This window comes from Haemaphysalis longicornis, unplaced genomic scaffold (assembly GCF_048455015.1).
Source record: "Haemaphysalis longicornis isolate Haplotype H1 unplaced genomic scaffold, Haemaphysalis longicornis Haplotype H1 scaffold_6, whole genome shotgun sequence".
Classification (NCBI taxonomy): domain Eukaryota; kingdom Metazoa; phylum Arthropoda; class Arachnida; order Ixodida; family Ixodidae; genus Haemaphysalis; species Haemaphysalis longicornis.
Window position 1 is genome coordinate 94285502 of NW_027526407.1, and position 16727 is coordinate 94302228.

General features: G+C 44.1%; 1 protein-coding gene across 1 annotated transcript; it reads right to left on the minus strand.

The window, feature by feature from the left end:
* Positions 1–786: 786 nt before the first annotated feature.
* On the minus strand, positions 787–15802 carry LOC144141033 (fatty-acid amide hydrolase 2-A-like). The gene is made up of 7 exons (XM_077672533.1): positions 15442–15802; positions 14116–14335; positions 9820–10029; positions 7190–7309; positions 6721–6875; positions 4330–4425; positions 787–1677 (listed from the first exon to the last, which is right to left on the minus strand). The coding sequence occupies exons 1-7, from the start codon at positions 15628–15630 to the stop codon at positions 1072–1074; spliced, it is 1596 nt and encodes a 531-aa protein (XP_077528659.1). The 5' UTR covers positions 15631–15802; the 3' UTR covers positions 787–1071.
* Positions 15803–16727: the final 925 nt, after the last annotated feature.

The window sequence follows — 16727 nt, forward strand, 5'->3', positions numbered from 1 at the left end:
CACGACCTCACAAACCCATTCTTTTGAACATTTGGCGGAGCCTGCGAGTCTCACATCGCAAAGCGCGGACTGGCTACGCCATCACGCCAGACATAAAAGATGGGTAGAAATGGCTGTGACGAATTGGAAAAAAAACAAACCAGATGGTCTCATGCCCACATTCCCACCTTTCCGCTCGCGTGTACTAAGCCACAACAGCAAACTCAGTGTTAAGCACCTTATATGGGAATGTAGCAAGCTCGACCAAGAAAGCAGGAGGCAGCAACTACAATGTGTTTGCGCATACGAAGACTGGCCTAAACCACAGCAGAACCAAAAGAAAACGGGTCCACCCCTCAGGTCCTTCTCGAAAAATACCAACCTTTATCGGTGAATGGAAGATCATCCGTCTGTGGGAAGGGCATAAAGAAACCACCAAGACACTTGCCCGCCTTCTGGGCAGGGTACTTTCCCCCAAATATTCTGCACTATATTGTCCCTGTGCCTGGCTTATGTGTGAAATAATCCCATGCCACCTGCAAACATGATTTTTCCCCTATTCTCTTCTGCTGTTCCTCTTCCCAAACATTAGTCCACAGACCTCTTCTATAAGAATACATTCATTCATTCATTCATTGAATAATCTATAACCTTCATTCTATGTGCAGTTTATATACGAGAGAAAAGTTTTTTGGGGGCGTTGGTGCGCTCACCTGCAGGCTAGGGATATAATAATGTTCAGTTGACAAGATTCCCACTCAACAGACATTGGGTAGTGAGACAAACCGCCAGAAAGAGAGACTTGCATTTTATTTTGTATACTATGCCCGAGCAAAGTCACTCCTCGAGAACCACTTTAAAACTGAGTTTCGTTCTACAATACACATTCCGGATCCTAATATGTAGACTCCCCCCTTAATATCACCAGTAAGCGAGAAGTGCATAGCTCCATCTTCTCGCGCGTGAAATCAAGCAACTAGCATTATATTGTCGCTGTTCTTAGTGGTCAGGTCTTCTGATCCTATACAGGTTTCAGCGGGTAGTGAGGTGAATGATTTTGTGCACGTTTTTTACCGGTCTGTGCCGCTAACCCTAATCTTTGTGGCGCGCTCCAGGGTCGTGCCATCCACCGAACTTCTTTTCTATCTCCGACGCCACAGCTAGGCAAAGCCTGTCGTTCCCGCGCTTTGCTACTATCTGCACAGCCAGAGGCAGCCGCCCACCGTCCTTCGATGAATGCATCAAGACCGGACACACAGTGACAGGCACCTGAAAAAGGCTGAATAGTGCGGTCATGCTCAGCGAGTCACACATGAGCACGTCCTGATTCTGGAATCCAGCCACACTCGTTGCCGCAGGTAGAACAAATACTCCGTTGTCCCCCAGGGTTTCTTCGAAGCGGTCACGAAGGGCCTCGACTGTTTTCACAAAACTCGCGGCTTTAGCTTTCGACGAGAATCGGAACCACTCCGCGACTTTCGCAGTGACGAGCACGGCGATGGTGTGTCGCCCGGTTCTGATGAGGATGCGAAGAAGCTCTAAGAAGGTGTTTAGGCCACCGGGCCTGAACAGCTGGTCCAGGGGATTGGGATCTTTTGCAGCCCGGACTTTCAGCCAAGTTATCACCGCGTTCTGTAACTCCGGCAAAGTGAGCTCTTCAGCGGTTATATTGTGCGCCTCCTTCATGTGCTGCGTAACCTGGGACAAAAAGAGAAAATAAAATAGAAATGCAACGTGCATAAACGAAAGGCTCAGCACAGGAACAATGTGGAAAATACCCTAACGCACCTTTGAGCGTCTACTGTCAATACTGCGCATGTAGGCACCAGTATCACAAGACAGCCATGTTTGCCCAACATAGCCATCAGCTAACAAGAACAGTCGTCCAGGTACACCAGATCGTCTAACAAGAAAAATTGCGTAATCCCGGATTTTATATTTATGCGTTCTCTCTATTCAGATTACCTTTCATGTTATTGCGTTAAAAATTGCGCAATCCCTGCAAGAACTACAGTAAAGTACAACCATGTACTTAAAGTTCGGATATCCCAAAACGGTAACACAGTTACGTGTTACTATGCATGTTTATGTACCCCGGTTTTTACACATGTCACTCTCCTTCACTCAACCGCGTCTATATCCTTTCATTTTTCTGCTGCGTTTTTACTGACATAAAACAGGACAAATCGAGTGAAAACTGTTCAGCAGTTAGTAGGGCTTGCACCGCCAACCTCGAGTATTATTCGTGCCTCCCCCACCTATTTTAAAAATGAATGGCCAACTATCTCGAGATGCCACGCTGATGCACCGCTCCCCAGCACATGATTCCTGACGATTAGACCTGTTTTATGGCGGCTCGGGGAAGTGCTTCGAAACAGTACTCCAGGCGGTCGCTTTTCAGCCGGAGGAATACAGGCACTTTCAGGTTCATCTCAATGATAACGAAGTGGAATTGGCGTCAACCACGCTAACAAAAATACTGCAAACGCGTCGTACGAGCGCGGGGACACGCAACAAAAAACATTAAGGGAGGCTTAGAAGACTCTATTTTACCGATGCTTTTATTGTAATCTTCGGCATTCCATCTATAGTTGTCCGAAAGGTACTTTTCAAATGCCACTAGGATCCATCTCTATTGAGTTTGTTAGGTGGCATGTATGTGTTAATAATAACCAACCCAATATAACTTCGAAAATTCGAAGTACAGCCTTTTTTGTAAAGATGGTTTTTCATTAAAAAACTTCCAGCTGAAAACGATCAAGCGCGTGTTATGTCGAAGACAGAACTGTGTTGTTTCGGCAGATATCTCTATGTAGCATTCACACGAACACGATGCTTTGGCCTTTCTCTTTGCAACTTGTTTTTCCCGCTGCGCATGCCTTGAAAGAAGCGGTGTGTTCCCGCCTCGTGTTCGTTGGTTTCTTCTATTCTCGCAGCCCGTTCTTTTTTAACCCGGCTGTCTTATCAATAAATCTGAGTGAAGCTTTAACAGGAACGAGAAATTTTTTCTTCTGCTCCCTTTTCTCATCTAACGTACCGGTGACTCATGCCAGTGCAAATATTGGCGGTAGCTGGCTGAACGTACAGGCGCCCTCATTTTTACCTATCGTGCGCCGGCAGGGATTTTTCTGCGCGTCAGTGCTATATGATGGACCCAATTTGCGAACATTTTGACAATAACAGCATGCTTATAATACGCCTTCAGATGGGCGAATCTGACCGAGTAGCAAAGCTGTTCCTTCTTGATATATGAGCGCACTGCAAACGAACAGGCATCGTGGGGACGCGAATAGTTTTGCTCGTATTTTATGTTCTGCAGATCAACCTTGCAGGAACCAATGAAGGAAACAAAATTCTTGTGGCAGGATTGGCGTGATTGCATTACATTGTACCAGGACCACCACACAGAAATGACATGCAAAGGAAGCAAACGATGACCGCAAAGGAAACCGCAATCCTCGCCAAATTCAGGCAAACCACTCGTCTCTGTCAAATGTGGGGAGCCGCCCAATTTACACTCGTTACAAGGTCAAATATCTTACCTTTTCAACACAGTAAGGCTTAAAGAGGTCGGGACGCTTTTCGCGTCCTTTAGACTGAGAGATAGCACAATTTTATTGCAGCGGTCAATCCAAAAACGACGCGAGTACTCAAGACAGCTGCATTTTTATGAGACGTACGCGCTTTATAGACAACATAGGGATCCTGTAGATCGACACTCTCTCTTGTAAAAAAGTAAAAATGCACTCATATTATACAGCGCAACACGTACACAAAGAAAGCTTCCCTTTCTTCTGATTTTTTCAGGTTTCTTGCTGTTTCAAGGCCCGGAATGTCCTGCGACTGCTAACCAACTAGCCAAACATAGTACCTACTGACAGCACATTTTTTTTGCTTCGTAACGTAGATTGTCTTGAAGGAGGTGCGGCTTGGCTAATCAATAACAAAATGTTACGTGTGCGACATGTGTGAAAATAACACCATGGTGCTCGACTCTAAGCTGAAACGGATGAAACAATAAGGGCGTAGAAAATGCAATCCATAATGAGCAGGTTATAATTCTGAACTAATTCGAGACGAAGCCCCGTCCTAACGCTCGTTTTTGTTACGCCATTTTGGATAGATGTATGTCCTACTTCTTTTATCCAGATGGTATGCTTAGTCATCGTGAATAAATAAATAGCTTCCACGTTTGTGACCTCTCGCCACTAGCACGTAGAATGACACCTTTTCATATATTATTCCAGCGTAATAACAAATTAAGTTGCTAGCTCAACTAACAAACGCCAAGACGGAAGTTAAAAAACACCGGATAATATGCCATTTGTGTTTTTGAGCAAAGTGACTCACATTGCAGACCGCCTGCTGAGCCTCAGGTGTCACCCGGCTGAAGTACTGGCATCCTTCCGTTTTAGAAAAATAGACCTTGATATCTTTCAAGTTCACCTGAAAAACAAATTTCCACTCAGAATAAAACGCCACCCTCTTTCTTTTATGTTATTCCGAATAAATGCATTCACGTTAGTGAGCTGTACGTCGTAGAAATAATATTTAATCACGCATCGAACCCGTCATTTTAAAATGGGATTCACAATTTATTGTGCCGTTCGAGAAGTAAGGTTTGAATTTACCAGCATTTTTTAACCGTGCCGTGAAATCGACATTTATTCCACATGGGCCAAAGGTCTAGCATAAAACCTAACGTTTCTAGATAGCCTTCGAAAACTATGACTGATTTTTGTGTTGCGAATTCCCAAAACTTGTCCCGATAGCGATAGGTGAAGGCTCCCCGCTTTTTAAAAGCATAGTGTAGATATTGTACAAGCGTTTGCTGGAAGCTACAGTGGAATCAGCCCTGAAAAACAGCTTCGCAGGAATTTATTTGCAGCGCAATACTAAATCCCCTCGCAATTGGTAGTGAAAGCACTATATATGTTTGACATATACGGCAACAGTCAAATAAAACCTTACCTGCACATATACAGGCAGTTGCCAAATATTTGACTGACTCATCAATGCCCAGCCAAAATTGCCACACCTATAGACTATAAAACTCAGGAGTACATTTTTGTAATGGCGTAGGGGCTTATTAAGGCAAACATTTTTTGAAATTCTACTATTAACGGTGGGAATCGAAAAATTGCGTTTTCTTAAATTCGCACTTATCTCACGCACCCGTTCCCATATCGAAGTGCTTTCTCCTGATATGTGTAGCTTTTAAGAATAGCTGAAATGTAGTTATTGAGTTTTGCCCATTTCAACGCGAATGGAGTGAATCTGCGTTTCGGAGCTAATGGGGTATTTTTGAAGATCCGCTAATATATGTGTCACTGTTTGGTGCATCCAAATTGGGTTAGGCTTTTATATGTTACTCCATCCAGCCACAAAACCAATTTTAAGAATTTTACCTTGCGACGCCGCTAAAAGGGAACTTTTTTTAATTATATCACTCACGGGCCCAGTAGGCCCAACATTTGATGCGAAAACCAAGCCAAACTGCTCTTTACAGATACTTCGAAACTTACGAGCGCATTCCTACTTTCTCTATATGGACAAATTCTTTTAAAACTTACGCCCCTGATAGAATAAGAAGCGCTAAAGAATTGCTCCAGAAAATTTTGTTTTTTATGGCTGGCCCTTTGATACATCAAAAAAGAATTTGTATATATAGATAACCAACACAAGCTGATTTAAGAGATTCTTCCATAACAACAACGTAGTAACTCAAATTACCTGTTTTTACGAATTTCTCAATAAATATTTAACCCCTGCATATATCCGGTACGTATTGCTTATATGTGCTGCCCATGAAATTGTTCAAAAACTAGCTTTATTATTTTGACCCAGATTGGGTATAAAAGTAAAACGGGATTTTTTATATTACAACCCTCTCGAAGGGAAATTCAGTTCAATTTTCCCGCACAGCATAGCTCTCGCCATCTGTTGGTAATTTCTTCAACCACACGCCTCCCGTAGAAGGCCATGTTTTTTGTTCCAAAACTGTGACCGATGGGTATCTTTCACAGCTACCACATAACACCTCCCACGAGAAAGTAGTCTTTGAGCGCCCCATCATCGTACAGCTTGTTTCGTGATCGTGCGAATAAAGAACGAGTTCCAGGCGTTTCGCATACCATCGCGTCTCTGGGAGGAGCCCATGCATTTACATCAGACAGGAGTTCGTAATTTTGTTCAACTACAAGGCTAACGACCAAATTAAGACAAGGAAGTGATAACTCGACCATTTTTATACCAATTTTTGTAATTAGTATGGTTTCCCACCCAGGCATCGCAGTGTATTGCCGGTAATTAGGTAAAAAAGGTTCTTAATAATTACTCCCGGATATTTTAAACAACACTGTGTTGTAGGAAGCAATCAATCCACAGATATCTGTTTTCTTTGCTATCATTTTCAAATGAAACTGTATGCTAAGTATAAAGCCTCACAGAGAAAGCTGTAAAACGTACGTATAATAAATATGCTCAAAGTAAACTATGTATCACATAAAAACCTACAACAGGCCCTTATCGACAGACCTTAGCCGATCATCCGTTCTGACTTATTGAAAATTTTGGGCGCATCAAATGACACCTTCTCGTTTTCATATTTTTTTCTCTTTTTTCTTTTTGTTTTTCTTCTCTCATCTAGCGTGGCAAGCCAGCCCGACGGCTCGGCTAACATCGCTGGTCTTCATTAAAATTATGCTCTCTGATTATAGGATGACCGCAGACTGCATTCACCTTCTTATTCAGCCTAAGCTGATTGGTGTTACTGCCAGCCAGAATGTTGAGCAGCAGCGGCAAGTCCTCCGAGAATCTTGTCATTGGGCCAACGCAGTTGTACTGCCGCATGGCATCCCCAACGTCAGGTACCAGACCACCATTTGGTACTGTTCCTGCAATGTGTCAAAACAAACACAGGAAGTTTATTGCTCAAAGAGAAAAAATAACGAGAATTTTTTTCTCGGGAAGAAAAGAATGCGGTATAAACCCCGCAAGTATCGTTCGTACAGCAGTAGTTTTTAAGAGAACAGGTTAAGTGTGCTACGACCATCGCATCAAACGTGAAAGGTGCGGCATGTGACATGTCACCATGGCATTTAGCCGGACCAGTGCGAAAAAGAGAGGAAATTTGGACATGGCGATAAAGGAAAAACAGATACAACTGGGAAAGTTTGTACAAACACGTTCGAGTTTTCTAAATACAGACCGGATGTTGGCTTGTGGCTGAATATTCCACAGTAGGCTGCAGGCAGTCGAACACTTCCGGCGATATCGGTCCCGAGTCCCATCAAAGATCCGGCGGACGCAATGAGGCTACCTTCCCCACCTGAAAAGGCGCCAACGGAAAGGCGTTAACGGCAGAAAAGGCGTAAGGCTTCCTGGAATACGCAAGAAAAATGAATATCAGCTCTTTACCCCATGAAGTTCGCGCTTTTCCCTTAACTGATCGAGTCAACTAGACTATTGGGATGGAGCAAACATGGCGTCATCTTTTTCTGAAAAAGGTGGTAGTGACCTGAAACAACCCAACGAAAGCGCGGTGACAGGCAGGTGGCTTAACCACTACTCCCTGGCGACGCCACGACGAACGCAGCTTTCGAGGCACTGTAAATACAAACGCAATGTTCCCAAAAAAAGAAATAAAACAAAAGAGGAAAAGATGAAATGGACACGTGCTTTACACCAGCGCCCCGCAATGCCTCTCCAGTGGGGGGGGGGCGCAATTTTTCTTGTCTACCCGCGCTGGTTAAGCAGACTTGGCAGTCTTTCTCCCCATTAACATCACCATGATTAAATCCCAAAGAACCTACAAAGCATTTGCACATAGACTTGTCTCTTTAGGCCTTAAGAATCACTGTCTGAAAAAGAAGAGGGACTTCAATTGGCACCAGGCTGGGTGAAAAAGCTCAATGGCAAAAATGCAATATTATGTAGAGAACAAATATCCGAGGTCATCCGAATAAACAGCACCCGTTGCATAAGCTCTGGGCAAATAAACATTAAGCTTGGACAACAAAGATACCTGAAACAGATGAAATGACAGTCCTCTGAATGTTCGTACACAGGTATGGCTAGGGAAACTTCACCATAAAAAAAAGATTAAAAGTCAAGTATGCATTCGCAAGAATAGTGCGTAGAAAAACTATAAACAGAGCCGGCCTCACTACGGTGGAGCTATAGCTTGTGTTTGCACTGCCTTGAAAGGAGGCAAAACAAACAAACAATACACTCCGCACGGCTTACAAGGTGGCCCTCGGCCTCCCAAATTATGCGCCAAACGAAACGCATATAATTTTAGGGTTATCGCTTACTTTCCACTAAATTAGCGCGGCACACGTAATCTCGTATATGAACATTGCAAAAAACAAAGGATTCCCTGCCATCTTGCAGAGAGTGCGGCCCTTCGAGGACGTGCACTGAATTATTGAAAACGAGGAGCCGGGTAAGGCAAAAGGTATAAAAAAATGGTCCTCTTCCTACCAAAAACATTGATCCCAACCTCCACAAACAGTGACAAGCAGCCAGAGTAGCATTCCCATGAAAATCGCGTCCTTGGGCTCAGCAGCGCAAGGCCTTAGCCACTGTGCATCAGCGACGGGTGCTGATTTGTTAATTTTTGGCCTCCAAAGAGTATGAAATGGTAAATTGCATGTGGATTGTTTGGACAGAACGTATCCAGTTGCGCAGCCACTACCGATATTTTGGTCATTTCTGCGTATTGAGCAACATCTACTTCAGTCGCATCGGCTGCGATAGGAGGGCATTAGGTGTGGCTCAACACAGCTGTTCCGGTGGAACCGCTGTGTGGAAAGCGTTCATAATCGCTAAACTGGGGCAGCTACTAAAGCGTAATCACTCCTCAGCCTGCAACAGTTTCAAGGAGAGAGATCAAAATTCTAAATTTTAAATTCATTCAGTTTACCTAACGCAAAAACACTCGCCTAAACCTAGGTCTCAGATAAAGTGGCAGACTCGTACTACTAAATTTGACATTTTCTACTGCGAAATACGAACGCTGAATTATTTTAAAAGCAGCCACCATAAAAACCATACTTTAGCGATTGAGCAAGAAATAATCTGCCTAACAATGCAAGCCTCATAAAAATATCTTCCGCGACATGACCACATATTTTCTGTTCAAAATTATTAAGAATTTCCGAAAATATTTTTAACCGCACTCCAACAAAAATCAAATCATCACATTCAATACATGTTCTCCCGTGGAGGTAATTTAGTGGTTCAAATAATACATTTCCCACCATGAAATTGTACAAGGAGTGCGCTGGAGCAGCCAACCTCAGCATCGATGACATTCATTGAGAGGTTCATGTGGTAGTTGGAACAGCCGTTTTGCTGATCCGTCCACAGCATCGCATTGCCTTGTGTGAAACTAATTGAAAAATAACTCTAGATGAATTTGATCAGATTAGGTGGTATTAGTATAGGATGCTTTTCGGTTAGGTTTATGTAAGGTTAAGTTAAGTCGGGTTATATTTGTTAAAACAGCTTTTCTGAGTGCGTGATGTTTAGGTAGGACCTGCAAAGAGACTCGCCCGAGGAAGTGATTAATAACAAAGTTTACTGTTGGGCAAGTTGGTAGTTCACTTTAAAAATAGCTACAGCGCGAACAGAAACAAGGACAACAGAAAGACGACTGGACGAACGCTGACTCGCAACTGAACTTAATACGAGATATAAAAGGTGCAAGATGCGCATAAAAGGTGCACGATTTCTCGTATTTATTTCAGTTGGAAGTCAGCGCTCGTCCAGTCGTCTTTCGGTTGTCCTTGTTTCCATTCGTGCTGTAGCTATTTTTTTTAATGTATACAAACGCACCGCTGCTTCCTCCCGGGTTCCGTCTCCAGTCGTAGGGATTCCGAGTGGCGCCGTCTATGCAGTTCTTAGCGTCTCCCCACAAGCACAACTCCGGTACGTTTGTTAGGGCCAAAGGGATGGCACCAGCCGCACGTATAAGAGCTACGGACGGGGCGTCTTCTTTTGCGCGATGGCCAAGCCGTAGCAACGAGCCGGCGTCTTGCCTCAGCCCTGTGAAGAGACATTTGTCAGTGGGATGCACAGAGAACAGTCCTGTTGACCCAGAATTCCCTCAAACCACTTATGTGTGCCCCTACAAAATATTTTGTGTAGGGCACTTCAGCACGGGTCCTGTGGAGTGGTTTTCCTACAAGAACTTTGCTGTTTTACTGGCCTTACGGGGATTAAAACATTGACTTCCTCAGTTGCTGTACTGTAAACGTTAGCACAATACCTGCCAGAGATCTTCGCGTACAACCATCATCTACCAACCAAAGCATACTTAACGAAATAATTGTTTTTGATTAGGGAAAAGCTATGTGCCTCGATAAAAACTTTTAATGTCCTTAGCGCGTTGCTACCGCATTCTTGGTTAGTGGTAGAGTGCTTTTGCTGTTTTCTGTTCCGTGCTATCTCTTTGAGTGTCACGGCCCCTCTCATGCAGTTTTCATCTTTCTTTGGGCCTTTCATCTCAAACAGTCCATGCTTCAAAAAACATTTCTTATGACCAAAGAAAATAAACTTGCTTAATGCAGGCTCTCGAGCAGGAACTGGTTATTCCAGAAGTGGCTTACTCTGCGCGTGGAGGCCGTAAATGTCGTAATAATCGTTTCAAATCGTACCTCCTTTCCTATGCAAAGTACAGCGGAAACCAACCGCTTGGCTATCGGACTTCGCATCACCGTGGGGCAGAAAAGGGCAGCCGCGCACCAAAATCATCTGTGCACACCCATCCCTGTTCCAATGGCTTTAAATGCAGTGTATAGAATTTCGGGAGACGCAGACCAACGCGTCCACAAAATCTTGATTAGGTTACAGGTTGCCCCGGTAAAGTCGCTCTGCTCTGTTTGTAGGTCTTTTCATCCGTAAATATATGTTTACTAAAACATCACTGCGAGCCGGCCTAGTTGGAACTGATTTATTTTGAAGAATTAGCGCAGAGAAACTGGGACAGGGAAAGGAACATACAGACAAGCGACTTGTATCAACTGAGTGATTTAATCGAAAAACACAGACTTTTCTCCCCTACAACACTGCGTACACCAGTACAGGAAACCCATCGACGGCGCACATAGCAAAAACGCTACAGTCAACAATTCACACCAACGAGGATAGCAGCGAAAGTTCCTTATCTAACAATGTAACTGAGGGTTGGCTTACACAATCTTCTGTTAAATGGGAAATATGGAATGCCTCAAGGATTTCTCTTGATGTTTTATTGTGGTGCTTAAACAAAATGGCAGTGTTGTCAAAGCAGGGTGTACATCCACACCTGTTGCAATGTAAGGCCAAATGAGTGCATGGCCGTCCTTTTAAACCATACTCTCAGTCTTATATTTGTACACCTGCCGATCTGCCCGACGTATACTTTACAGCACGTCATAGGTATCCGATACGCGACATCTTTTATACAATCAACAAACTGCTTTCCATGCCTTACAGTGCATTCATTCTTTCCTTCATATGTTTTTTCTTTTTCATGCTTTTGTTTGATCATGCGACACACACCTTCTATTTTGCTTTTTGCTCAAAACACCACCTTCACATCGTAATTTGCTGCCACCTTCTTAATTCTATAGGGGAATTCATGCACGTAAGGTATTACGGGAACCTTGGACCGTTCCTCTCTGGGACTGCTTCCTTCCGTCGTACTTTGTTTTTCCTGTTTTACCTTCGAAGCAACCGGCCGCTAGATGCCAGCAAAACATTGTGCGGATAACCAGCGTCCCGCAAACGGCGTATTTGTTGTCTGAAACCGTCGTTCATTTCGTAACAACACGACTTAAACAAAGCACATCTTAAGCAGGCCTCAGCAACCGCATGTTTGACCAACCTCGAATGGTCTGAGGCATAGCTAAGCAGAGGCTTTCCAGCACAAAAAGAATACGACCAGCATACACGATACGATTGAAAGGCAAATTTTGTACCTAGGTACTGCAGCATATTACTAGCGGGTACTTCTGAAATTAACATTAACCCCTTGCCTCGTAACTTAAACGCGTCTAGCACCCGCTTCGTGAACACTTCTTTGTCGACCTTTGAGCCCACAACTAAGTAATCGTCCACGTATCTGAACACCTTCGTAACCGCGCCATCTAAATCTTTGGCCAGCTCGTGGTCCACACTACTCAGAAAAAAGTGTGCTTAGGACAGGGGCCACCTTCGATCCAATGCAAACATTTGTAGTACGTATAAACGTCTTGTCACTAAACCCGAGGTGTGTGTTGTTCGTGTAGAAAGGAAGAAGCTCTAGGAACGATTCCACGGTCATTCCCCCAGTTTTGCGAAAACTACTTCATCGTTATCCTTTGTTATGAATTCGTTGACGCAGAGCACTAAAACATCATGTGGCAGTGAGTAATATACAGGGTGTCCCAGCTATCATGCAACACAATTTTAAAAAAGAATAAAGGCGTAACTCGAAGGAAACCAGGTGCATAATGTTTGCAGTACTGTGAAGAAGCGGACAGTATTTTTTTCTTTAATGGGACTTAATTAACTAATTGTAATTAATTATCTAACTCGAGAAATACTGTCCTAATCACTAAAGTGTCAATGAGGCACTTGTAGGTAACCACGAGGGGCATCTAACTGCGGTATTTTCAGCGATGAACTAATCGCGTACACATTTATTCTCACTGATAAAGGAAACCAGGGAAATATGAAAAATACCACGTGACTGCGCCTCCGCGCGCACCGTAAAGCAACGCCCTCAAACAGCTAGCCTCTGAGTTAGCCAGCATGAAATAGACAAAAGAAAGAAAGAAGAAATCGCGACCGAGTTTGTTCCTTATCTGCACACGCGTTCCACGAATCTTGCTGCTGCTGCTCCTTCCATGCATGCGATTATCAAGGCGATGCGCTGTCTCTTCGGGCGGGTAACACGCGAAGCAGTTGCTTTTAATCTGCTTTGTTTGGGGACGCTGCTTTACAATGCGCGCGTAGGCGTCGTCACGTGGTATTTTTCATATTTCGCTGGTTTCCTTTATCAGTGAGAATAAATGTGTACGCGATTAGTTCGTCGCTGAAAATACCGCAGTTAGATGCCCCTCGTGGTTACCTACAAGTGCCTCATTGACACTTCAGTGATTAGGACAGTATTTCGCGAGTTAGATAATTAATTACAATTAATTAATTAAGTCTCATTAACGGAAAAATTACTCTCCGCTTCTTCACAGTACTGCGAACATTATGCACTAGGTTTTCTTCGAGTTATGCAATTTCTCTTTTTTTAAACCTTGGTGCATGATAGCTGGGACACCCTGTATATCCTGAACGTCAACGCTAAAGCCCCAGCTGTTTTCTTCACAGCAAGACGCCAGCAACTTAACTAGAACCTCAGAGTTAGCCAATAAAAACGGATCATGCGTGCTGAGTGAATTCAACATCTTCTGTAAAAACTCAGGACCAAGTACTCGTCATGAACCCCGCTCAGAAACAATTGGCCTAAACGGAACACCTTGCTTATGTGTCTTTGCGCAGAAAAAAACATCCAGCCTCAAACCTTAAAATCTTGTGTGTTTTTAACCTCTGATTGTAGTTGTTCTTGGTTACTTTTTAACAACTCTACCGCCTGTTTTTTCTCACTTTGCACACTGATTCAGTTTTGCTGAAGCATTTATCGACTGCCATGGCAGCCTTTTCTAAATACATGGCATCGGGTATAACCACCAACATTCCTTCTCTCTCTGCCTGAACAACACGTAGGTTGTTGTCAACCAAATACTTAGCAGCCTTACCAACGCTCCGCCCAGTCCTAGCGCGCATTGAAGCTTTGGCCACGACCTCGACACATTCCACGACCCATTTGTCCATTTCTTTTACTGGTACATACCATGCGACGTCTCTTCTAAGTGCCAGCCTGTCGACTATGTCGATTTTTGACTCAACGCAGTATTTGGGCCCTGGCCTAAGGACCTTTTTCTGGCTCTCGTCTTCCGTTGCGTCGCCTAGCACTAGTGTTTTTTCGCGTTTTTTACTCACTTGATAGAAGGCGCTTGTCCGTGTGTTCTTTTCTTTGTCCCTGTTTCTGTGCACTAAACCTTCAAAATTATGTATACTAATACGTTTTCCACTTTGATGTACTCCGCATCTTACCTTTTGTAGCAATGCTGTTTTTTATGGTGATGGGTAATCCCAGCAGCGGCTTCTGTTGGCTCATTTCTTGAATGGTCATGCTTCCGGAAGCCACAAGCTTATCTGCAGCATCAGCATCTCGGAGGGCCTCCTCAAAAATCTCTTCGACAACGGCGTTGATTATTGGTTGCACCAAGCGAATCCGCTCAATGTACGCTGAAATTAGCTGCACGCTTTTCACCTAAGAGCAAAAAAATGCATTTCAGCGCGTTTGCTTTGACCTTTACGACGCACCATCGAAAGAGCTGCCGCTAACGGTTGGTTTTTTTCTCAAGTGCAACACACATCAGAACCTAACGCAATTGCCTTTCTTGAGAACGTTTCATTGTGTATGAGGCCTTAAAAATAGTAAATGCCATCATAAATGTTTTCTGTTTACGGAGAGCATCTTTCGTAGCAGTCTCTTTGTGGCACTCTAGTGCCGCAGAACGTAATGTCGTGTTCAGGAAACCAGACGAAGATCCATTTATTCTCCTACAAGGAACACATAAAACCGACTAGCCGCGTAGTAGATGCTTCCCAAGGCACAGTATAGCTCTCTGAACGCGGCATCTGTCACTATTAGGTGTAGAGCAGCCTTTATGAAGCACGCCCTATTTTCACCTTTAATCTGAACCCCGTGTGAACAGCCAGCGCATGTTAGTACATCTCTTTATTTTGAGCATGGATGGTAAAAATTTCTCCTTCTCTTCAAATGCTTGGGTATATACAAATATTTGCAAGAAAACACTGAATATTCTCGTGGCAAGGAGTGCACGAGTAGTCCTACAATAGTACAAATGTTTACTACTTGGCTAAAAAGTATCTCCGCTATTTCGAGGTACCCGGTCAATTAAAAGCTACATATCGCGCAGAATGTGTTTTAAGGAGGTATTTTTGACGTTTAAATTACCTCACAAAACTACGATTCAGTAAAACACTTCACTTCAGCTCTGTTTTGGCAAGAGTCAGTGAGGAGTCTTCTTGAAACCAGTTGAGCAACCAGGCGCGTTGTTGTCACCATCATGGTTTGGAACAGTGAGACGCGCAAATTGGAGAGAATTGCTTGTTTTACTGCTCATAAAAAACTCTCTATATGTTAATATAATAAAAGCAGCGACTACTGTCGCCTGGTAATGCTCTGTTTTCGCCAGGAGTTTCTCAGGCTAGTCTCCTTCTCTAAATGATTAGAAAATGTCTTTCTATGAGATTCTTTACGGTGTACTAGGATTTTGACAGGAGCGGTTTTTTACATCAAATATGGATTAAGACTTTTCAGGGAGCATAATTGAAAGGAAATAAGTTCACCTTGCCCGTTCGAATGTCAGCAGCGAGGGACGTAGCGGAACGAAGAAGGATGTCGTCGCCGACTGCTGGCACCTGCCGAGGTCGTACCCAAAAAAACCAAACAGAGAACAGAAATCTCGTTGTAATGCACCAAACGTACACGCACAACTCCACGAGCACAGTTCTGTGACTTCCGTGGCGAAGAGTCATATTGCAGCTAGAAAATCGCTGCTAGCGTCAGGATCAACTGATTTGAATAACAAGTGGAGAGGCGACAAAGCTGGAACTTGCGACCGTGTGTGTGAAACACATACGCCTTGTATATGTAAATAATCCGCTACATCAAAGCGCGGCCCCTATCGGCAACCCACGAGAACTTGCAGCAATCACGTCAAAACAACTCGTAACGCAGAAAGATAGAACGTCGAAGAAATGAGGGTAGACCCCAGCTTGCAGGAAAAAGATTTGAAGGCTACAGAATGGTGAAATATGAATGCAATCGCTGAAGCGACAACTGTTCTAGACGATAACGACGCCGCGGCGTCATTTCGCGGAGTAAGCATTTGTCGACTCTTTTTCCCCCTTTTTCAAAGCAGCCAACACCGCCACGCGAAAGAAGCCAACCACTTCTTTACGTGGGTCTTTTCCGTCCATGAAAGCAGGTGCACATTTAAGGCGGCAGCATTAAGATCCCTGTTGTGCGAACAACTGGCATTTTCACGGTTATTGTGGTTTTACGTAAAACAAATGGCCGCCCCTGCAAAGAATAAAAAAACACACCTGAATTATTATTCAAATTGAGCACGATGGAAAGTTGGGCTACTTGTTCTTGATACATCATTGCAAAAGGTGCGCAATGAGGCAGTGACGTAGGATATAAAAAACAGCTGACGACACGCTTTTTCTAAGGGGCGCGAAAACCTGTTCGTCCTCGGGTTTTGCGCTTTGTGACGCGCACTTTTCTTAATTGATTGTAGGGTTTAACGCGCCGACGCAACGCAGGCGATGAGGCGCGCCGTAGTGGAGGGCTCCGGATTAATTTTGACCACCTGGGTATCTTTATCGTGCGCCGAAATCTCGTACACACGGACGTTTTTGCTTTTCGCCTCCATCAGAAAAGCGGCCGCCGCGGCCGGGAATCGAACCCGCGACCTCGTGCTCAGCAGCGCAACGCCTTAGCCACTGAGCCACCGCGGCGGGTGCGCGTCTTTCCTTCGTAGTGAAGCAAGAAATAGCGTTGAGCGCGAAAAGTCCGTGACATTTCGAGTTGCATGCGGAAGTCACTGGTTGGGTGCGGACCAAGCGCA